At 50.6% G+C, this 23,516-nt stretch overlaps 2 protein-coding genes across 9 annotated transcripts in view; one reads left to right on the top strand and one right to left on the bottom strand.

Annotated features, from left to right (window-relative positions):
- ELAC2 (elaC ribonuclease Z 2) overlaps positions 1-22,154 on the top strand; it is a 27,286-nt gene extending 5,132 nt beyond the window's left edge. For 3 of the 5 annotated variants that reach the window (XM_012532014.3, XM_033422843.2, XM_033422844.2), the window contains 17 exons: positions 173-280; positions 1,509-1,567; positions 13,000-13,058; positions 13,147-13,219; positions 13,798-13,910; positions 14,111-14,206; positions 14,982-15,281; positions 16,466-16,584; positions 17,566-17,662; positions 18,731-18,869; positions 19,094-19,132; positions 19,309-19,418; positions 19,727-19,826; positions 19,939-20,059; positions 20,203-20,281; positions 20,762-20,906; positions 21,110-22,154. In XM_012532014.3, the coding sequence (XP_012387468.2) occupies positions 173-280; positions 1,509-1,567; positions 13,000-13,058; positions 13,147-13,219; positions 13,798-13,910; positions 14,111-14,206; positions 14,982-15,281; positions 16,466-16,584; positions 17,566-17,662; positions 18,731-18,869; positions 19,094-19,132; positions 19,309-19,418; positions 19,727-19,826; positions 19,939-20,059; positions 20,203-20,281; positions 20,762-20,906; positions 21,110-21,328 (1,976 nt within the window). In that variant the 3' untranslated portion in view covers positions 21,329-22,154. The remainder of the gene's footprint in view (positions 1-172; positions 281-1,508; positions 1,568-12,999; positions 13,059-13,146; positions 13,220-13,797; positions 13,911-14,110; positions 14,207-14,981; positions 15,282-16,465; positions 16,585-17,565; positions 17,663-18,730; positions 18,870-19,093; positions 19,133-19,308; positions 19,419-19,726; positions 19,827-19,938; positions 20,060-20,202; positions 20,282-20,761; positions 20,907-21,109) is intronic. The other 2 variants (XM_033422842.2, XM_012532013.3) reach the window with 2 other exon arrangements.
- The window catches only part of ARHGAP44 (Rho GTPase activating protein 44), a 141,218-nt gene continuing 139,824 nt past the window's right edge, over positions 22,123-23,516 (bottom strand). For 3 of the 4 annotated variants that reach the window (XM_033422839.2, XM_033422840.2, XM_049702238.1), the window contains one exon: positions 22,123-23,516. In XM_033422839.2, the coding sequence (XP_033278730.1) occupies positions 23,380-23,516 (137 nt within the window). In that variant the 3' untranslated portion in view covers positions 22,123-23,379. The other variant, XM_033422841.2, reaches the window with a different exon arrangement.

The raw sequence follows: 23,516 nt of genomic DNA, 5'->3' as shown, positions 1-23,516 counted from the left end.
CCCGCTGCGGTCAGGCTGGGACCCGGGCAGAAACCTCAAGATGAGGAGGATGGGCGTGTAGCCCAGAGCCAGGCAGGGAGGTGGCCAGTAGAGGACAGGCCGGCGCGGTGGGCGACCTGGCTGTGAGCTTGCCCTCGGCGTGTGTCACTTGCTCGTTTCCCTTCCCGACCAGGTGAACAGGTGAATGGGAAGCAGCAGCCAGCACAGAGTGCAGAGAGGCCGAGTCCAGAGCCGTCTCCAGACCCGGGACCGGCAGAAGGGGAGCAGTACCTGGCGGATGGTAATGGCGCGTGGGCAGCGGCGCGCTGGCGGGGGTGCGAGCCTGTCTTAATCCGTTCGCTGCTTCTGCTCTACATTCGAATCTTTGTCATAAGGAAGTTCAGTGTGCAAAACAGACGCTTTTTCTTTTCGCGTTAGGATTCGGCTGTGGGGCAGGTGAGTAAAAGCGGCCACACGAAGCTGTAGGGGCCAGTCCGCGGCCCTGGGGAGCCCCAAGCTTTGGCTTCAGTTTAACCAGAGGAAGAGCAGGACCTGGCAAATGATTGATTGGGAGGCTTTGTGTTTCTCTTTTTTTTTTTTTGGTATAAAGTTACATTGTTTATTTCATCATACAGCATAGATCATTAAGTCTTTAGGATTCGTTACAGCCTTGGGATTTTTTTTTGAATTGCCATTTCACTTGTAGCAAGTCAGTGTCATCCCCAGATCAGAGTCACTTCTTTATATGTGCACCCATCATATCTGCAGAACCCCACACACAAAGGTGTTCCAGCACAGTGTCAGCAGTGCAGAGAAGCCACGATGAACTTTTTGTCTCTCGTTAAGGCAGCAGTAATGCAAGTTAATTTTTCCTGAGTGCAGAACCTAACAGCTAAGCAGGCAGAACAGTTATATCAACGAGTGGATTTGCACCGTTTCTTCCAGAATGACAGCCTACTGGGAAACTGGATTAAAATGCCAGGATGAGACGTATCACACGAATTGGGCTGCTTGAGGATGCTGTCGTCCAGGGGTGGGCAGGGTTGATAAGTTACTGTCTCTGCCTCGAGGCCGTGTCTGTCTGAGGACCGACAAGGGGCTGGCCCTCTGTGCTGTCCTTTTTGGGTGGCTCGGGTGAGGGCTGACACCCACGTCGTTTCTGCAGGCCTTGTAGCTTTTGTGTTATTTCCCATATTCCTACACTTGTTTGTGAAGCACGTTACAACTTACTTTTCCCCCACATCTCCACTTCTAGGTAAATCTAGGTAAAATGTGTCATTTTTTTAAACATTTCACTTGCCATTTTCTGGTTGGCATTTTGCATTTTTGTTTACTCAGATCTCAACACGAGTAGGAAAAAGAAAAGATCTGCTTGAGAAAAAATACCAGTGTTTCTTTGACCTTTGTATCCGAACAGTGCCATCCATATAAGTTTGTGTGAAGTCAGATTAGGTATCAGACGATCACCGATCTGTGGCACCTGGAGACATTGCTATTTACCTTGTGTGGTCGGATTTGTTTCTCCTCAGGTGTTGGCCAGAAAACGCACGGCAGGGACCCCTCCTTGGTCGTAGCTTTTGTCTGTAAGGTAAGCACCTTGCTGGACGCTCTGCATGAACATGTGTCTGGTGACCTAAGGGTTTCCGGTAGTTTGAAGGTAGCAGCTCCTACCGTCACCTGTGTTCAGAGGAAACAGTTGCCCTGGTTCCCAGTAAACCACCTATGCTTGTATGTACTTCCAGATTCTCTTCCAGCCAGAGTCAGGCTACAGAGACATGTTTCCTATTTGGCTGTGAGCCTCTCTCTTGAACTTCAGAAATAGTTGATAAGTTTCTGAAGTTAAAGACAACTTTTTTTTTTTAGGAATTTTTTTTTGTTTGAAGTATAGTTGATTTACAGTGTTGTGTTAATTACTGCTGTATAGCAAAGTGACTCAGTTATACACATATACATTCTTTTTTATATTCTTTTCCATTATGGTTTATCACAGGATATTGAAGACAGTTCCCTGTGCTATGCAGTAGGACCTTGCTGTGTATCCATTCTATATATAATACTTTGCATCTGCTAATCCCAACCTCCCACTCCATCCCTCCCCCGCCCCGCACCCACCACAAGTCTGTTCTCTATGTAAGTCTGTTTCATAGATAAGTTCATTTGTGTCATATTTTAGATTCCACATATTAGTGATAGCATATGGTATTTGTCTTTCTCTTTCTGACATACTTCACTTAGTGTGATAATCTCTAGTTGGCATCCAAGTTACTGCAAATGGCATTATTTCATTTTTTATGGCTGAGGAGTATTCCATTGTATATATGTACCACATCTTTATTTATTCATCTGTTGATGGACATTTAGGTGGTTTCTGTGTCTTGGCTGCTGTGAATAGCGCTGCTGTGATCATAGGGGTGCATGTGTCTTTTTGAATTAGACTTTTGTCTGGATATATGCCCAGGAGTGGGATTGCTGGATTGTATGGTAATTCTATTTTTGGTTTTCTGAGGAACCTCCATACTGTTTTCCATAGTGGCTGAACCAATTTACATTTGCACCAACAGTGTAGGAGGATTCCCTTTTCTCCACACCCTCTCCAGCATTTATTTGTAGACTTTTGAATGATGGCCATTCTGACCGGTGTGAGGTAGTAGCTCATTGTAGTTTTGATTTGCATTTCTCTAATAATTAGCAATGTTGAGTGTCTTTTCATGTGCCTATTGACCATCTGTATGTCTTCTTTGGAGAAATATCTGTTTAGGTCTTCTGCCCATTTTTGGATTGGGTTGTTTGGTTTTTCTGGTGTTGAGTTGTATGAGCGATTTGTATATTTTGGAAATTAGCCCTTGTTTGTTGCATTGTTTGCAAATATTTTCTTCCATTCTACAGGTTGTCTTTTCATTTTGTTTATGGTTTCCTTTGCTGTGCAAAAGCTTGTAAGTTGTTTGATTAAGTCCCATTTGTTTGTTTTTATTTCTCTTGCCTTGGGAGACTGACCAAGAAAACATTGGTAGGGTTTATGTCAGAGAATGTTTTGACTGTGTTCTCTTCTAGGAGTTTTATGGTGTCATGTCTTATGTTTAATTCTTTAAGCCATTTTGAGTTTACTTTTGTGTGTGGTGAGAAGGTGTGTTCTAACTTCATTGATTTACATGTGGCTGTCCAACTTCCCCAACACCACTTGCTGAAGAGACTGTTTTTCCTATTGTATATTTTTGCCTCCTTTCTTTAAGATTAATTGGCAGTAGGTGTGTGGGTTTATTTCTGGGCTCTCTCTTTGGTTCCATTGATCCATTTGTCTGTTTTTGTGGCAGTACCATGCTGTTTTGCTTGCTGTAGCTTTGTAGTATTGTCTGAAGTCTGGGGGCAGGTTATGCTTCCTGCTTTGTTCTTTTTCTTCAGGATTGCTCTGGCAATTCTGGATCTTTTGTGGTTCCATATGAATTTTAGGATTGTTCTACTTCTTTGAAAAATGTCATGGGTAATTTGATAGGGATCATATTACATCTGTAGATTGCTTTGGGTAGTATGGCCATTTTAACAATATTAATTTCTCCTATTCAAGAGCATGGGATATCTTTCCATTTCTTTAAATCATCTTCAACTTCCTTTATTAATGTTATAGTTCTCAGCATATGTCTTTCACTTCCTTGGCAAGGTTTATTCCTAAGTATTTTATTCTTTGGGTTGTGATTTTAAAAGGTATTATTTTTTTACATTCCCTTTCTGATGTTTCATTGTTAATGTAAAGAAATGCAACTGATTTCTGTATGTTAATCTTGTATCCTGCTACCTTGCTGAATTGGTTTATCAGTTCTGGTAGTTTCTGTGTGTAGTCTTTAGGGTTTTCTCTATATAGTATCATATTATTTGCAAATAATGACAGTTTTGCCTCTTCCCTTCCAATTTGGATACCTTTAATTTCTTTTTCTTCTTTGATTACTGTGGCTAGGACTTTCAGTACTACGTTGAATAGAAGAGGTGAGAGTGGAACATCCTTGTTCCAGATTTTAGCAGGAAGGCTTTCAGCTTTTCACCCTTGAGTATTATGTTGTCTGTGGGTTTGTCATAAATAGCTTTTATTATCTTGAGACGTGGTCCCTCTCTACGCACTTTGATAAGAGTTTTTATCATGAATGGATGTTGAATTTTGTCGAATGCTTTTTCTGCATCTATTGAGATGATCGTGTGTTTTTTGTCTTTTGTTGACGTGGTGTATCACATTGATTTGAGTATGTTGAACCATCCTTGTGAACTTGGGATGAATCCCACTTGGTCGTGGTGTGTGATCTTTTTTGTGTATTGTTGGGTTCAGTTTGCTAATATTTTGTTGAACTTTTGCATCTATATTCATCAAAGATGTTGGCCTATAATTTTCTTTTTTGGTGTTGTCTTTGTCTGGTTTTGGTATCAGGGTGATGATGGCTTCATAGAATGTCTTTGGGAGTGTTCCCTCTTCAATTTTTTGGAAGAGTTTGAGAAGGATTAAAGGACTACTTGTTCACAAAAAGCTTTGTTTCCCTTCAAATGAATCAGGCCTTTATTGAGGCTCCTTCACCTCTTTTAGTTTATATCATCTTCCTGTAATTGTTACACTGCTGACGTACTAATTTTTTTTTATCGGAGTATAGTTGCTTTACAGTATTGTGTTTCTACTGTATAGCAAAGTGAATCAGCTATACGTATACATATATCCCCTATTTTTTTGGATTTCCTTCTGATTTACGTCACCACAGAATTGGGTAGAGTTCCCTGAGCTATACAATAGGTTCTCATTAGTTATCTATTTTATACATAGTATTAATAGTGTTTACATGTCAATCTCAATATCCCAATTCATCGCCCCCCAACTTGGTAGCCATACATTTCTTCTCTACATCTCTGTGTCTATTTCTGCTTTGTAAATAAGATTGTCTACACCAATTTTTTCAGATTCAACATGTATGCTTTAACATATGATATTTGTTTTTCTCTTTCTGCCTTACTTCACTGTTTGACAGTTTTCTAGATCCATCCATATCTCTACAGATGACCCAATTTTGTTCCTTTCTATGGCTGAGTAATAGTCCATTGTATATATGTACCACATCTTCTTTATCCATTCATCTGTCGATGGACACTTAGGTTGCTTCCATGTTCTGGCTATTGTAAATAGAGCTGCAGTGAACATTGTGGTGCATGTCTCTCTTTGAATTATGGTTTTCTCAGGGTATATGCCCAGTAGTGGGATTGCTGGGTCATATGGGAGCTCTATTTTTAGTTTTTTAAGGAACCTCCATACTGTTCTCCGTAGTGGCTGTATCAATTTACATTCCCACCAGCAGTACAGGAGGGTTCCCTTTTCTCCACACCCTCTCCAGCCTTCATTGTTTGTCGACTGTTTGACAGTGGCAGTTCTGACCAGTGTAAGGTGATAACCTCGTTGTTTTGGTTTGCATTTCTCTAATATTTCGCAGTGTTGGACATCTTTTCATGTGGTTTTTTGTAAACGGGGTAAGTAAAACGCACCTGTTGAAACTGGCTTCTCAAGTGTCTGCCCTCTTCTGAATTCTTTTGCGTTGCCCTACCTGGGGCATTTCTGGAGGACAGGTGTCTTTCCTTGACGGCCCCACAGGCCTTGTATTCAGTGCCCATCAGCACGGGTTTCAAAGCTGTTGTTACGGGAAAGAGCCACAAGGCGGCAGCACTTCTCCATGCTCCACTCTTGTTTTTTCTTTTTCTTTTCTTTTAATTTAATTTTTATTTTATATTGGAGTAGAGTTGATTTCTTCCAAGGTTGTGTTTGTTTTAGGCATACAGGAACTTGATTTAGTTATACATTGACGTATATGTATTCTTTCTCGGTTTCTTTTCCCCAATATGAGTTCTTACAGTGTGTTCAGTAGCGTTCCCTGTGTTATTCAGTAGGTCCTTTTTGAATATCGACTGAATATAATGAACCTCCTAAATTATTCCCCCCCATCTTTCCTTTTCGATAACCATAAGTTTTCTTAGTCTGTGAGTCTGTTTCTCTTTTGTAAATTAGTTGGATTGTACGAATGTATAGATTGCACCTGTAATTGATATTTGTCTTTCTCTCTCTGACCTACTTCACTGAGTATGATAATCTCTCGGTCCATCCTTGTTGCTGGAAATGGCATTAGCTCATTCTTTTTTTATGGCCGGGTAGTATTCCAGTGCATATATGTACCACATATGCTTCATTTATCTGTTGTTGGACGATTTGGGTGCTTCTGTGTCTTGGCTATTGTAAATAGTGCTGCCCTGAAAATAGGGGTGCTCGTGTCCTTTCGAATTAGGATTTTCTCCGGATCTAAGCCCAGGACTGGGATTGCTGGATCATATGCTAACTGTACGTTTAGTTTTTTAAGGAACCTCCATACTGTACTCCATAGTGGCTGTACCAATTTACATCCCCACCAACGGTGTAGGAGGGTTCTCTCTTCCCCATGCCCTCTCCAGCATTTATTCTTTGTAGACTTTTTTTTGACGATGACACCATTCTGACCGGTGTGAGGTGATACCTCATTGTAATTTTGATTAGCATTTCTTTAATACTGACTGATGTTGAGTATCTTTCCATGTGCTTTTTTAACTTTTATTTTTTAATACAGTGTGTGCATAATTTACCTCTTGAAATTGGCCTGTTGAAAGTCAGCCCCGTTTTGAATTCTTTTCCGATGATTTACCCCAGGGCATTTCTTGAGGGCAGGTGTCATTCACAGCCCCGCAGGCCTTGTGAAGATCAAGTGCCCCTCAGCACTGGTTTTAAAGTTGTTGTTACGGGAAACGGCCACAAGGCGGCAGCATTTCTCCGTGACCGGCTCTGGGTCCCCGGCAACCAGAGCCCGAGGCAAAGTGCTGTTCCTGGGTTGCCAGTTAGAGGGCAATGGGCCAGAAGAAACGCCCCAGGCTTGTGTCTCGGGACTTCTTCCCCTCACCCCTTCCGGCCCGCCTTCAGCCAGTCCCCACTCCGGCGTCACCGCTCTGCCGAGGGTGCTGTCTTCCGTGGGTAGGTGGGGCGACCCAAAGGAGGCGCGGACTCGGAGCCCTTCCAGCGCGTGGGCTCCACCATCCTTTGGGCGCACCCTGCTTGGTTTCGCTGATCATATGGCTTTTACCCTTCCATTCGTTAATAGGAATAAACCCGCCTGGGTCTGGAGAGGGTGCGGGGCTCGTCTGCTGGCATGTCCTCCCTGGCTCCCTTAGCCCTTGGCGGTCCAGCCTTGGGCCCCAAGCCTGCTCGGGCTCCAGGGACGTGACACCAGCTCAGGGCACCAAGGCCTGAGGGGCACAGATTTGGCATTTCTTCTTTTTCTATTTTAAATTTTATTTTTTATTGGAGCGTAGGTGATTTACAGCGTTGCGGGTTTTGTTATCACTGCTGTTTTTTCCTCTGTGTACAGGAACTTGATTTCCTTATACATAGACCTATGTGTGTGCTTTTTCGTGTCCTCTTCCCATATCGGTTATTCCAGAGTGTTGAGTAGGGTTCCTTGTGCTGTAGCCTGGGTCCTTGTTGATTATTTTATAAATAGGAGTGTGTATATGTTAACCTCAACCTGCTCATGTCTCCCTGCCCACCGCCTTTCCCTTTCGGTAACCACAGGTTTCTCTTCTGAGTCCGTGAGGCTGTGTCTGTTCTGTAAAGTTCATGTGTATCCACTTTTAGGTTCCACCCATGAGTGGTGTCATATGATACTTGTCTTTCCCTGTCTCACTACCTTCAGTTAGTACGATCACCTCTACCTCCTTCCCTGTGGCTGGAAATGGCATTATTTCATTTTTTTTCTTTTTAATGGCTGAGTAATACTCCATTATGTCTATGGACCCCATGTTTTTTTTTTTGTAAATTACAGCAGAAATATTTCTGAGGATTTGGGGATTGCTTTTTTTTAAAATTAATTTTTATTGGAGTATGTTTGCTTTCCAATGTGTGTTAGCCTCCAGTGCACAACAGAGTGAATCAGCCATACACGTACAGATATCCCCTCCTTTTGGACTTCCCTCCCATTTAGGTTACCACAGTGCATTAGGTAGAGTTCCCTGTGCTATATAGTGTGTTCCCATCAGTTGTCTATTTTATAAATAGTACCAATAATGTGTATGTGTCAATCCCAGTCTCCCCAATTCCTCCCACCCCACCTGCTTCCCCCATATCCATACATTTGTTCTCTACGTCTGTGTCTATTTTGGCTTTGCAAATAAGATAACTTAGACATATTTTCTAGATTCCACATATATGCATTATTATATGACATTTGCTTTTCTCTTTCTGCCTTATTTCACTGTGTATGACACTCTGTAGGTCCATCCACGTCCCTACAGATTACCCAATTTCGTTCCTTTTTATTGCTGAATAATATTCTGTTGTATATACGTACCACATCTTCTTTATCCATTCCTCTCCTGATGGACATTTAGGTTGCTTCCATGTCTTTGCTATTGTAAATAGAGCTGCTATGAGCATTGGGGTGCATGTATTTTTTTGAATTATGGTTTTCTCTGGGTATATGCCCAGTAATGGGTAGTTCTATTTTTAGTTTTTTAAGGAAACTCCGTGCTGTTTTCCACAGTGGCTGAATCAATTTGCGTTCCCACCAGTAGTGTATCGGAGGTTCCCTTTTCTCCACACACTCTCCAGCATTTATTGTTTGTAGATTTTTTGATTATGGCCATTCTGACCAGTGTGAGGTGATACCTCATTGTAGTTTTGATTTGCATTATTCTGATAATTAGTGATGTTGAGCATCTTTTCACGTGCTCATTGGTCATCTGTTTGTCTTCTTTGGAGAAATGTCTATTTAGGTCTTCTGCCCATTTTTTGATTGGGTTGTTTGTTTTTTTGATATTGAGCTGTTTGAGCTGCTTGTATATTTTGGAGATTAATCCTTTGTCAGTTACTTTGTCTGCAAATATTTTCTCCCATTCTGAGGGTTGTCTTTTCGTCTTGTTTATGGTTTCCTTTGCTGTGCAAAAGCTTTGAAGTTTCATTAGGTTCCATTTGTTTATTTTTGTTTTAATTTTCATTACTCTAAGGAATGGGTCGAAAAAGATGTTGTGATATATGTCAAAGAGCATTCTGTCTGCGTTTTCCTCTAAGAGTTTTACAGTGTCTGGCCTTACATTTAGGTCTTTAATCCATTTTGAGTTTATTTTTGTGTATGGTGTTAGGGAGTGTTCCAATTTCATTCTTTTATATGTAGCTGTCCAGTTTTCCCAGCACCACTTACTGAAGAGGCTGTCTTTTCTCCATTGTATATATATTTTTTTAAGTTTTAAAAATTTATTTATGTTTGGCTGCGTTGGGTCTTCATTCCTGTGCCCAGGCTTTTCTCTAGTTGCGGCGAGCGGGGGCTACTCCTTGTTGCAGTGTGCGGGCTTCTCATTGCGGCGGCTTCTCTTGCTGCGGAGCACGGGCTCTAGGCACGCAGGCTTCAGTAGTTGTGGCGCACGGGCTTAGTTGCTCTGTGGCATGTGGGATCTTCCTGGACCCGGGCTCAAACCTGAGTCCCCTGCATTGCCAGGCGGATTCTTAACCACTGTGCCACCAGGGAAGCCCTCTCAATTGTATGTTTTTGCCTGATTTGTCATAGATTAGGTGACCATATATGCGTGGGTTTATCTCTGGGCTTTCTATCCTGTTCCATTGATATATATATATATATATATATATCTGTTTTTGTGCCAGTACCATACTGTCTTGATTACTGTGGCTTTGTAGTATATACTCTGAAGTCAGGGAGGCTGATTCCTCCAGTTCTGTTTTTCTTTCTCAAGATTGCGTTGGCTGTTGGAGGTCTTTTGTGTTTCCATACAAATTGTAAAAGTTTTTCTTTTAATTCTGTGAAAAATGCCATTGGTAGTTTGATAGGGATTGCATTGAATCTGTAGATCGCTTTGGGTAGTATAGTCATTTCACAATATTGATTCTTCCAATCCAAGTACATGGTATATCTCTATATGTGTTTGTGTCATCTTTGATTTCTTTCATCAGTATCTTAAAGTTTTCTGCATACAGGTCTTTTGCCTCCTTAGGTAGGTTTATTCCTAAGTATTCTTTTTGTTGCAGTAAGTGGGATATTGTTTCCTTAATTTCTCTTTCTGGTCTTTTGTTGTTAGTGTATAGGACTGCAAGAGATTTCTGTGTATTAATTTGTACCCTGCAACTTTACTAAATTCATTGATTAGCTCTAGTAGTTTGCTGGTGGCACCTTTAGGATTTTCTATGTATAGTATCATGTCACCTGCAAACAGTGACAGTTTTACTTCTTCTTTGCCAGTTTGGATTCCTTTTATTTCTTTTTCTTCTCTGAATGACGTGGCTAGGACTTGCAAAGCTATGTTGAATAATAATGACGAGAGTGGGCACCCTTGTCTTGTTCCTGATTTTAGAGGAAATCATTTCAGTTTTTTCACCATTGAGAATAATGTTTGCTGTGGGTTTGTCACATACGGCCTTTATTATGTTGAGGTAGGTTCCCTCTCTGCCCACCTTTTGGAGAGTTTTTATTATAAATGGGTGTTGAATTTTGTTGAAAGCTTTTTCTGCATCTATTGAGATGATCATATGGTTTTTTCCTTCAATTTGTTAATATGGTGTATCACATTGATTTGCATATATTGAAGAATCCTTGCATTCCTGGGATAAATCCCACTTGATCGTGGTGTATGATCTTTTTTGTGTGTTGCTGGGATTCAGTTTGCTAATATTTTGTTGAGAATTTTTGCATCTATATTCATCAAAGATACTGGCCTGTAATTTTCTTTTTTGGTGTCTTTGTCTGGTTTTGGTATCGGGTGATGGTGGCTTCATACAATGTCTGGGAGTGTTCCCTATTCGATTTTTTCGAAGAGTTTGAGAAGGATCAAAAGACTACTTTTTCATAAAAAGCTTCATTTCCCTTCAAATGAATCAGGCCTTTATTTAGGCTCCTTCAACTCTGTTTTATATCATCTTACTGTAGTCGTTAAGCTTCTGACATTGGACTAATTTTTTTTTTCTCTCTCATTTTATTACAACAAAGTTTAACAGTTCAGAAAAGTCACATGACCTTGGTGGGTCGACCCTGGACTAATTTTAATATTGGCTTAGCATTCACAGAGGCCTAGATTGCTAAACTGAAGTTGGTCAAATTCTATGAAAATGTGATTACAATCACGTGTTTTTCAGATCTAATTGCCTACTTTCAGTAGGACTTTGCATTAAAATTTTATTTTACTAGAACCTGCAGCAAACAGTTGTTTAATCTCCGGTAAGACTACGTTGCTTTTTCGTGAGCTTTGATTTTTTTTTTTTTTTTAAAGCAATATATTTGATTTAAAGTCGACTTGGTAAAGTTGATTTTAAAATACATTTGTAATTTTCATCCATTTGTAAAAAATTTTAACACCAGCAAGTGAACAGAGTTATGAAAGGTCAGTAGTAATATTAGTTGTTAGTTGTAAGATTGTTGCCAGTATAACTTCTATCAACTTACTTACATAGTAAAAAATAATATCTATATCTATAAAAATAGTTTATATCTATTTTACTTAGATATAAAAAGTACTTAACTTTTGTAAAAGTTAAGTACTGTTGCCCATAGGCTTGTTACTTCTGTGTGTCTGAATTTTTAGGCAGCAGAATAATTTTCTACAGCAGTTTACGTGGTAATCCTTTGAGTGGCATCGCATCAGTCCTTCCTGAACAGATCACGTCGAGCATGGTGTGTCCTGTGCGATCAGGGCACTGTCCGGGGGCAGCTGTCCTGGGAGCAGCGTCGCTTCGGGCTGCGTCCTGGCCTCTGGCTCCTCCCACCTGGTGCACGCTGCTCCCGCTGTGTCATCCTGCAGCCCCTTTGCCCTTCCCTGAAAATGGGCTGCTTCTCGGCACAGGGTTCAGAAGGCGGTAAAGCAAAGCTAGTTCAAGTTCTGGGAGGTGGGAGAAATAGGCTCTGGGTGTGAGGGTCTGAGAGGCTCTTGTCCGATAGGAGCCTGGGCTTCGGGCAGCCGTCTGCTGCCCTGGAGCCTGTGAGCTGGCGTTGGGTTTTCAGACGGGAACAACTTTCTCCACGGGTTGAACTGAGCTTGTGGAGGGAGGCATGGGTTTTGCTGGCCTTAGGCCTGACATTCCTGTGAAACATTAGAAACATTTTGCTTCCATCCAGTTTCATCTGGGTCTGTGGTCACCACAGTGCTTGTTAATGTCGTTATCTGAAGGTGTCATCTAAGTTCTGTCATCTCTGTATTATGTGCTCACGTTAAGCTGTCATCATTCCTCTAGCATAACGTTTTCCAAGATAGAAAATCCTAGAGTCCTAATAAGGCTTTCGGATCCAAACTGGAGACTCAGCCCTAAGAGTAGTGTCCTAAATGCAGGAAGTTGAAAGGAAAAGCAAATAGCTTCTAAAGATCTAAGGAAGAAAATGAAATTCAAATATAAGTCAACCCTGAAAGACTCATTAACATTTTATGCCATTTCTGACTTTTCCTGTTATTAGGTGTGAAATACGTGGATTTCTAAAACGTTGGAACATGAGTTTTTAAGTACAGAATGATTACGAGGTTTTGTGTTAGGATTATTGGTTTCCCTTTTAACATAATAAGAGAATACTGGGAACTTTTTATTGTAACTTCGTATAAAAGCAACAGCACAGTTTTGCCAAATACGTGAAAAGTAGAGGAGAAAAACCATCCACACGCTCTACCCTGTCCTTGTCACTGGAATGCCGTGTCACACGGTGGTTACGCGATCATTTCTGCTAGAACGTGTTCTGGTGACACTCCTTTGGCTGTTACTTGACCTGCGCAGGATGATAAAAGCAACAGTGTTTTCTCCTCCAGGTACTTGGAGGACACGTCTTATTTGATGTGGAAATGGATTGCATTTTATTAGATGTGTAAGGAGTTAATGGGAAATAAAACACCTTGGTTTTAAATCATTCAGCTTTTAGTGCTAAACTCAAGTGATTTCAAAACGAATGATGAAAACCAAGCTTCTTCATCAGTCACTGGAATTACATGGAGATCTCTTCCTTACAGCTCCACATGAAGAAGGGAAACTTCTTAGTACTCAAAGCGAAGGAGCTGGGCCTCCCAGTGTGAGTGGCGGGGACAGCTGGGGGGCCTCTCCGGGCTCGCTGAGCTCCCAGAGCCCCGCCCTCACCGAGGCCTCGCCTCTCGTTTCAGCGGAACAGCTGCCATTGCGCCCATCATTGCTGCTGTCAAGGACGGGAAAAGCATCACATTCGAAGGAAGAGAGGTGAGGTGCCCTGTTGCTGCGGTCTCAGCAGTGACAGGCAGGGGCCGGGACGCTGGACAGAGTCACTGCCTGGGTCAGGCCCTGCAGACACCACTTCTGAGGGCACTGAACAGCTTGGATTTCAGCACTTCGCTGAGCGATACAGTAGGGTCTCTTGTCTAGGCTTGTCGTGCGCATCAGCGCTGGCCGTGTCGGGCCATTTCTGGAGGTTGTCTCTTTAGGATTTGGGGGTCTCCTTATAGGATGGATGCTCCCCCTTGTACTTGAGCTCAGGGTGGACCCCATAAGGGTGGAATTCAGATGTGTGGCCCAGGGGAATGATGATGTCACGAGATGTGAGGACGTCAGGACCACACGACCTGAGAGAACCGTGCGTGCCATGCCGGGCCGTCTGGCCACGCCAGGTGTGAAACGCCCTCTGCCAGCCGGCGGCCGCCTGTCTGCGTGTCAGCGGAGAGGGCGAGAAGGGCGCAGGTGGTGGTCTTATGTCGGCGCTTCTCTGGAGGGGGTGATGCGGCGTTAGCAGGTGACTCCAGGGCCTGCCCTGGGAGCACATCCTGACCTCAGTGACTTCACAGATTTTGCCTGAAGAGATCTGCACCGCCCCAGACCCCAGGGTCACTTTCGTTGTGGTAGAATGTCCAGAGGAAGGATTCATTCAGCCCCTCTGTGAGAATGCCACCTTCAGGAGGTAAGGAGGGGTCTCCGGGCGGAGAGGTGAGAGCCGACACTGCTCGGGAAGGCCGGCCTGGCACTGACCTGTGCTGCCGCTGCCGAGGCCTGGGCCACCACGGCTCATGCAGCGCCCTCCCTGGCTGCCCGGCCCCGGGTCCGCGTGTCCTGAGTTTGCACCACTTGACCCAGCAGAGCCCCCTGCTTCCTTCCTCCCAGTTTCCAAGGAAAAGCCGAAGCCCCCGTGGCCCTGGTGGTCCACATGACCCCAGAGCACGTGCTCCTGGACAGCAGATATCAGCAGTGGATGGAGAGGTAGGAGCCCCCGCGCACGCCAGCCACGGTTCCACTGCTGCCCCTGCCCCCCGCCTGAGCTCTCCCTGGGGTTCCCGCCCTCCCTGGATCCTGGGGGCGTCCCCGCTTGCCTGGGGCTGGTTTCCCGAGCTCTGAACAAATCCTGCCTCTGGACCATCCCGTGTGTGTTTCCTAAAGAAGAGTCTTGCAAGGATAAAGCCGCAGCTTCAGTTTACTGAATGTCCGCGACACGTCAGGCAGCAAACACGCTTCATTTCCCTCTCCCGATCTTGCCCACAACCCATGTTCAGTGACTGGGAGGACGGGTCCTACTCTCCTGTTTTCGTTGGCCGAGGCCGGCGCCGGGTGGAAGGACTTGCTGGGGTTGGACCTGGGCGGGTGATGACGTGTGGTGACACTGCCCTCCCCCGCCGGCCCCGGCAGCCCCTCCTCGGCGCCCAGGTCCTCTGCCCCTCGGGGTCTGAGTGCTGACGCCCATCACAGTTTTCCTCTTTCTCCCCCCATGCTCCCTGTGTGTCCAAGTCCCCAGCGCTGTACTTGCCCCTGGCTTTCCGGGTGCTCTTTCCCCACACCCAGGGCCTCTGACTTTGTAGAGACGCCGGGCTCGGAGGAGGAGGGGCAGGGCTGCGTCTGGCCACGTAGGGTGACCGCGGTGCACACGTCGCTCACCCTCTTGAACATTCCCAGTACCTGGCCGCCCCGCCCCCGGTGCCGCCCCGTGGGTGGGAGTCTTCCCAGAAGGACACTGTGCTGATGGTGTGCGCGTCCGTCTTAGGTTCGGGCCCGACACCCAGCACCTGGTCCTGAACGAGCACTGTGAGTCGGTCCACAACCTCCGCAGCCACAAGATCCAGACGCAGCTCGGCCTCATCCACCCCGGCATCTTCCCCCCACTCGCCAGCCTCCGCCCCCAGGTAGTGGCTCAGCTTGGCCCGCTGCCCACCCCGCAGGCAGCTGCCCCCCGCGGACCGCGGCTCCTTCTCTTGCAGGAAGGAGGGCTTGCCTCCTGCGTGCCCCTGGTCCGCGGCCAGTGTCTCCTCAAGTACCAGCTCCGGCCCCGGCGCGAGTGGCAGAGGTGGGTGTGGTCTCAGCCGGCGGGGGGCGGCGCGCGTCAGGCTCGTTCGGGGGTGGGGATGGGGCCCAGGGGTCAGCGGCGCGGGCTGCTCAGCCGCGTGGTCTCCGCGTCGGACCCGGGAAGAGCCACAGACGACGGGTGGCAGACGGTGGCTGCGTCGCATTATCAGCTGACCCGGGGAGGCGGGGAGACGGGGGCTGACGGCCATCCTTTCCTGAAAGTTGCCTCTGCTAACAGCCGTGTGTGCGTTGTTTTGGAATGTGGAACATGAGTGAGCGTAGGGTGAAGGAAGTCAGCCCTAATCCCATCACCCTGACACGGCGGTGGTTAGCATTTTGTGTTTTTTATCTTTGAGTACGTGGGGACATGTTAAAATACACGTCTGCACCGCGGGTTCAGGGCCTGACCCGCTGCCAGTCTCTTCCCGTCATGAGAAGCTGCGTAAGGACACTGTCGCCCGCCCGTGTTCCAGAGATGGGGGTTGTTGCGTCGGAGGCATTTCCAGCTTTTTGCTGTTGTAACGAAACAAGTGCTTTATATAAAAGTGCTTGAGGGGAACCGTGTTCCCTTAGGGTGATTGTGAGAGGGGGGTTAGCGGGTCGGGGGCGGCACTGCCCGAGGCACCTGGTGAAAGGCGCTGTAGCGTTCACCCCAGCCAGTCACCTGAGAGGTGCTTACTGCCCTGCATCTTTAACTTCTAAAATCTCACCCTTGAATAACTGGAAGTGGCCCGTGCACGCCGTGGTGTCTGTGTCCGGGCAGACCCCGTTCTGGACCACTGCTGGACACCGGGCACTGTCGCGGTGAATAGTTGGGGCCCTTAAGGGGCCCCCTTCCCTCCCTCAGCCCCGGGGGATCCCGATGCTAGCGGGTGTAGTGAGCAGAGGTCAGGAGGCTGCGTAGAGTGCCCACACCGTCCCCCCCGCCCCCCCCCCCCACATGTCAGGAGTGCCAGGGCTGCCCCATCCTGCTTTGAGCTGAGAGGTTCTGAGCAGCCGGAACTGTGAGACCCCCTGAGCTGGGAGAAGGTCTGCCGGGCAGGAGAGCGGAGCTCCCCCAGGCCCCAGTCACTTAGATTTGAAAGCACTTTCTGCAGGCAGTCCCCAGGGATTGAGCTGGCTGTGCAGGGTGGTTGCCTGGGGCCACACGCTCCCCTGATGCTCTGAGATGCCTTTTTCTTGCAGGGATGCCATCATGACCTGCGACCCTGAGGAATTCATTGCTGAGGCCCTGGAGCTGCCCAATTTCCAGGAGAGCGTGCAGGAGTACAGGAAGACTGTGCAGGACGGCCCGGCCCCGGCGGGTGAGCCAGGCCAGGACCAGCCCCGGTGTCTCCTGGCCCCTGCCCTCCTGCAGCTGTTCACACAGCACTGAGTGGAGGGTCACCGTGGCCCCGTCGAGCCCCGTGTACCTGCTGAAGCCACTGCTTCTCTGGCCTCCACTTAAGACCACCAGTGCCGGCCCCCGCCCGGACCGGTTAGGTTGGAGGCTAGGTGACAGTGCCCAGGCTCTCCTGGCGAGGCCCACGCTGAGCTGAGTGCGGCGGGTCTGGGGCCTCCTGTGAGGCCCTGGGCAGAGCTGGTAGTCTAGTCCTGGTGTTGCCGGGAAGGATCCACGGAAGGTCCTGGCCACGGCACTCACCTTGCTGGGCTCTCACCGCCCTGACAGGAAGAGCAGTCTGGGGAACTCCAGGACCTCTTTCTAGTACTTGGTTTTCCCAGTGTTGTGTTCAGCTCACGAATGAGGCGGAGAAACAAGGCTGGACCAGAGGGCGGGTTCAGGTTTAACCCAGCTGGCACCAGGCCGGTGTTTTAAGATGCCCTCCTGGCTGCACATGCCGTGGGCTTGAGATGGGTTTCTGGTTTGCACGTTAAAGGTCCATTTAGATTACATTCGTAAACGTGCACCCGGGGCCTGTCAGGCCGAGCGGGGCCCCATCTTCAGAATCTAGGCGGCTCTGCCTCTTCTCTGGGGAGCTGGACCCCTCGGAGCCACTGCAAAGTGCAGCAGGGCCTGTGCCGGGGGTCCCCAGCCCCGGGAGATAAATGCTGACTTGTAGCATGAAAAGGTGGCCTTTGCTATTTAACACTTAGAGCGACTCTGCTGAAGAAGGGCCCGTGGAATTCCTTCATTCTCCTTCCCAGGCAGCACCGGGGCCCCTCGCCCCAGGCCCGTGTGTAAGGAGGTCAGACCACCAGCCCCTCCTGGGGAGCTGGACTTAACTCCAGTGCTGGCTCACTTCTGACCCGAAGAAGTGAACAACTTGACGTGTGTCTTTCCATAGAGAAGAGAAGCCGGTATCCGGAAGTGGTCTTCCTCGGAACGGGGTCCGCGATCCCCATGAAGATCCGGAACGTCAGCTCCACTCTCATCAACATCAGGTATTCATCCTGCACAGGAGGGGCCCGTCAGCGGGGAGCCCGGGGCTTTCTCAGCAGGCCCTGCTCCACCCGCCAGGCTAACCTTGAGGTGCAGCCTGTATGTCCCTGGAGGCCCGTCTTGGCTGGGGGCCCGGCGGGGGTGGGGGGCAGGCGGTTTCCGGCCTCCGTAGCTAGCTGGACTGGAGGGAGTCACCCAAGTTGGCCGCCCGTTACGTCTTCGGATGCAAACCACTGATGTGTATCGTGTATGCCGTCGCCCTGCTGAGGGGTCGTCTCGCTAAGTTTCCACGTCCCTCCTGTGAACCAGTGACTGGCCACCTCCTGCACCCCCATCATCGGTGCACCTGCCCCAGGCTGCTCACGGCTGGCGGTGGGGCAGACCCAGGCCAGGACTCGCGTCCGCCTCTGTCTCACAGGGCCCCTCACTGGTGCCGCTGGGGTGCGGAGTGGCTTCGGGGCTCCTGGGTTTGCCTGGTGCTGTTGGTCCGCAGGGGGGCGGACCAGGGCCGTCTGCGGGAAGCCAGTCTCGTTTTTAAGTTTTGCTTTGTCACCCGGGTGCTGGTGGTGGATGGCTAACGGCCAAATAACGCGTTAAGTGTACTTGGCAGTTGTCAGGGGCACCCCGACAGCAGAAGCGCACGGGTCTGGGACGTGTTTCTCTTGTGACGGAGGAGCTGGCGGGAAGCAGCCCCGGCCTTTCCCGGAGGGCGTTGGTGCAGCCGCTGTCTCCGGGCCGCGCCAGCTAAAGCAGAGCCTCGGGGTCTCCTGGCGGCCACAGCGGCTGTCGCCACGTTCCTTCTAAGTAGAGTCTTGTGGATTTCATGTCCTCACCCTCTCCTTCTGCAGAGACTCTCTTGGGTGCCCAGCATCTGTGTAGCTCTAGGTACGCTCCGTGCACTTCACGTCACGACAGTATTTCGTGTCACGAGGATGGACGTGTGAGACCACCATCCTCTTGACAGCAGCTCCCGCGGGAGGAACTGAGCGGTCCCGGGAGACGGGCACCCAGCCTTGTCCTGCCCTCCTCCCTGAGGGCAAACCATCTCCTCCCACCATCTCCTCCCATAGCTCCGACGTGTCCCTGCTGCTGGACTGCGGGGAGGGCACCTTCGGGCAGCTGTGCCGCCACTACGGGGACGAAGTAGACCAGCTCCTGGGCACCCTCGCCGCCGTGTTCGTGTCCCACCTGCATGCGGACCACCACACGGTGAGCGGGCCGCCTCCCTCTTCCTGGCCGCGCATCTCCTCCCGGGCCTGGGCTTGTCCGCAAGCCCGGCGCCACGTGCGTCTCACCTCGCCACGCGGCTGCTCGGAGCTGCCCTCGCCCGGAGGCGGGCGCCTGGGTCTGTTAGAGGGCCGGGCACCCAGGGCCCCAACGCGGGAAGGAGGTCGGGTGTGGACCTGGCTGATGTGTCCCCTCCTTTTTCCCAGGGCTTGTTGAACATCCTGCTGCAGAGGGAGCGGGCTCTGGTGAGTTGTGCAGGACTGGACTGCCCTACTGCCTTTCTTTGGAATGAGCGCATGCGCACAGACACGCACACGCACACAGACATGCACGCGCGCGCACAGCCATACCTCGGGCTGCAGCACGCCGTTTTCCCTGCAACGCACGCCGTGCACTCGGCGCTCTGATCTCCCCGTTCCAGGTGTCGCTGGGGAAGCCGTGCCACCCGCTGCTCGTAGTGGCCCCCACGCAGCTGCGGGCCTGGCTCCAGCAGTACCACACCCAGTGCCAGCCGCTGCTGCACCACGTCAGGTGAGCGCCCGGCCCGGGCCCTGGACGGTGAGCGTGCGAGGCGGGCTCAGACCGCAGGGAGACGGGGAGGCGGTTCCCACCTCTAAACGTTCCTCTGCCTCGACGTGTTTCTCCTCGGCCCTCCTCACTTCTGTTCCCGATCCTAGATCTTTGCCAACACTTCCCCCAGACACAGTTCCGGGGCCGAGTGCCCTTGCTCCCAGCCTCAATGACGGAATTAAATTTTCTTTATCATAGCGATTTGCGGGTCCTCTCCAGTCAGTGACTTGAACTTAAGATTAAATGTTTGTTTTTTAATCTTCTCACAGTATTATTCCTGCCAAATGCCTTCAGAAGGGAGCTGAGGTCTCCAACCCCAAAGTGGAAAGGTTGATTAGTTTGCTGCTGGAAACCTGTGGCTTGGAGGAGGTTAGGAGAGGGCCCAGGCATGGGAGGGCGGGTTGGGGGACAGGGGCGTGTGACGTGGGGAGGAGGGGGCGAGGCGGTAGCTGGGCCACGAGCCCATCACCCATTTCCTCAGTTTCAGACCTGCCTGGTCCGGCACTGCAAGCACGCCTTCGGCTGCGCGCTGGTCCACACGTCCGGCTGGAAGGTGGTCTATTCGGGGGACACCATGCCCTGTGAGGCTCTGGTCCAGATGGGTGAGCAGGGGCAGCCACCTCTGGTCCCCCCGTCGATTCTGGCTGTCGTCCTGACTCGCAGCCTCCTCCCAGGGCCCAGGGACAAGTGCTGTGGGCACCCCAGGCCGGGCGGTATTCTCAGAGGGCCTGTGCTTACACTCTAGGGAAGGACGCCACCCTCCTGATCCACGAGGCCACCTTGGAAGATGGCCTGGAAGAGGAAGCCATGGAAAAGACACACAGGTAGCGGAGCCCCCTGAGCCTGCGTCAGCCGGTCCCCGCTCCTCCCCGCTGATGCTGGGCTGGTCTGCTTCCCTCCGGGGGCCCTGGGGGCTTCTGACCCCAGGCAGTTGTCTCCCGAGCCTCTGTCTTTATTTCTGCAGCGCCCTCCAGGCAAGGTTCTGGGGGAGGCGCGGCTCGGGAAAGAACTGGAAATAACGGCTTGGGAAAGAACTGGAAATAACGCTGAATAAGTGGGAGGCTGGGGGCGGATCTTGCGCTATTTAAGGGAAGAGCGTGTTGCCCGAAGTCGGCAGCCCCTGCTTTTCTCAGAGGTGCTCACTGGTGGGAGGTCTGAGAGCACAGAGCTTGGGCTCCCCTGGGGGCAGTGGGAAGACCGGCTCGGCAGCAGGGAGCCCCGCCCCCGGGTGCCCGACCGGCAGTCTAGGCGGGGGCGTCTGCGTGACTTGCTCCCTCCAGCCTCATGTTGTCCCATCTCTGCAGCACCACATCCCAGGCCATCGGCGTGGGGATGCGGATGAACGCAGGGTTCATCGTGTTGAACCACTTCAGCCAGCGCTATGCCAAGATCCCGCTCTTCAGCCCCGACTTCAACGAGAAAGTCGGCATCGCCTTCGACCACATGAAGGTGCGGGACCGCTGGGGCGGGGCATGTGGGGGGGAGCGGGGCTGAGACGCCCTACATCCACGCGCAGGTGGCCAGGCTCGGGCCACTGCCCAGCACGACTGGCACGGGGCCTTCACGATGGCTGCATCTGCCGACGGGGGTGTGGCCGGTGCCTGGGAGCCGTGATGGCCTCACCCCAGCCTCTGCTTCGTCTCGCTTCGTAGGTCAGCTTGGGGGACCTCCCAACAGTGCCCAAGCTGATGACGCCGCTGAAGGCCCTGTTCGCCGGGGACCTGGAGGAGATGGCGGAGCGGCGGGAGCGGAGGGAGCTGCGGCAGGTGCGGGCGGCCCTGCTCGCTGGTGGGGACGCGGAGCCCCTGCGGAAACGGGCCCCTGACGAGCAGCCCCCGAGCCCGCAGAGCAAGAAGGTCAGGGCCCAGTAGCGACGCGGCGCTGCGGAGCCGCTGCGCGCTGGAGGAGAGGAGGCCGTCGTCGGCTCCGTGCACGCTGCGTCTTCGGTCTGTCACGTGCAGTCAGGGCGCGCCCCCCGCTGCGGCCCAGCCGTCCCCTCTACCCGGAGGCAGCCGGGCCTCAGAAGCGCGGGGCTGTGGACGCAAAGCCTCCAGGAAAAGCGTCTCCAAGGACGGAACACAGTGAAGGTCGCGTTTGGAACCCGAGTGCTTTGTCCCTGTGCCACCACTGGGGACCCAGGTGCCTGGAAACAGTTTGATCGTGGCGAGGCCCTTTGGGACCTGCCCCCAGGGAGACACCACACCTCAGCAGCCTGGTTTTTTGGCAGAAGTCAAGTTGTGCAGACTCACAGCCGTGGTAGGCCGGGCCCGGCCGTGCAGGGGCTCCGGGGAAACGCAAGCCTTCCCATTGTTCCGGCGAAAGAGGAGGCCGGTTCCTTGCTTGCCCCTGACGAGAACCACTCACCGCCCTACAGAGTGCTGAGAAATACCGCATGGGGTGGCTCCAGTGCCCTCCTTTTTGAGGATGAACAACACTGAGGTTAGTGTTTGTTTGTTTGAAAAGTGAGAGAATTTTTAAAAGAAAGATGCCTCTAGCATTTGCATATTCTTCCCTCCCGGGAGACTAGAGAAGGAGCTTGAAAGTTTCAGGTGCTGGGAGACGCAGACTAAGGACTTGCTGTGACCTCGGGGTCCCTCCCGAGGCAGCGCCTGGCATCAACTCCCGTGGCCCCTTGAGCTTGTTATTAAAACAAGATAGGCCACACTCAGGGATAATAAATCTATTTTAATACCATTACCATTGACGACTGTTTGTACATGTATTTAAAGGTAACTCACTCTCAACCCCCCCGGGCCTCATTACAAATTGGGTACTGAACTGCCCTGCCAGCAAGCGAGCAAAGCCGTTAACGTCGGAAGTTGGCAAATCCCACTGTCGGAGGAGGGTTAGTTTACACTTTCTGTTGGGAAAAATAAGCATTTAAGTTTCTCATTGTACACCTGTACATGGATTTGGGGTGAATGGCTCAAATTAAACAAATATAGATTTCATATATACAAATATTATATCCTGTATAGGCCTGTCTATTGTAAAAGGATAAAACTGTAAGGTTGGGCTTCGCATGCATGACCCGAATCTATTTCTCACTCCCTTCATCCCAGCTGTGACCAGGCTCCCCGGGTCTCCTCCCCGAGGGCGGGGGGGGGGGGGGCTTCGTGGGGAGGGTGAGCAAAGCTCTCCACGCCGCAGGGCCGAGGGCACAGGCCTGGGGTCTCTGCGGGCTGGTTTCCCCTTCCTGTCTGACCTTCGGGTAACAGGGTTATTGCTATTCACCTGGGACCTCCAGAAAGAGGCAACCCCACATCTTCGTGCCCTGGATGCCCCGATGCTCCTGGGCGGCTGCACTTAGCTACACCTAGTGTTCGGGGGGAAGGGGGGCGGCCTGGGGAGCTACCTTAGGACCCTCTTTAAATTCAGAAATAGAAAACCATAAGATAGATAGGAAAGGGAGCTTCAGTCCACGGCGTGGAGAAGTAAAACTGTCAGATGTCGTTTTTAGCCATTACCTGTAGAGCCCACAGATGAAGGTTCGCCCTCCCCTGCGAAGCAGCAGGCCGGTCAGGGCCCCGGGCTTCTCAGCTCCTGTAAGCAAGCCCCCCACCCCGTCCCCGCTCTGTACCATCAGGCTGGTCGCGCAGGACTCGCCGTGGCCGTCAGCTCAGGCGACAGGCAGCCGGGGTGGACCGGCCGCTGGGCCCTCCACGCCCCACCCCACGGAGGACGTTTCTGAGACACAGGCCCTTGGGTGGACGGGGCTGTCACTTGGCGTGGAGGCTGAAAGGGGGTCAAAATAGGCACAAAGTCGAAAGGCAAAGATCAAACAAAAGGCCAGAGTCCCCACCCGGAGGGAACGCACAAAATCCACGCGGCCGACACCTGCCACACGGGTGTCCGCCACGCTCCAGCCTCGCGGCGGCCGTGACGGCACGGAGCCGCGGGAACACGCGTGTGGCGGCGCCGCTCAGAGGGCCGTGCTCTCTGACTCCGCCGGGTCCCTCTTCTCAGCCACTGAGCGCCGCCGCACGAGCTCCCGGGGACCGAGGCGCAGCGCCGAGCCCAGCTCCGCGTGGATGGAGGGGACGTCCAAGTGGACCAGAT

Source organism: Orcinus orca, chromosome 19 (assembly GCF_937001465.1).
Source record: "Orcinus orca chromosome 19, mOrcOrc1.1, whole genome shotgun sequence".
In the NCBI taxonomy this organism is placed as follows: Eukaryota; Metazoa; Chordata; class Mammalia; order Artiodactyla; family Delphinidae; genus Orcinus; species Orcinus orca.
The sequence above is the reverse complement of the archived record's forward strand: the minus strand, read 5'-3'. Positions and strand labels throughout refer to the sequence as shown.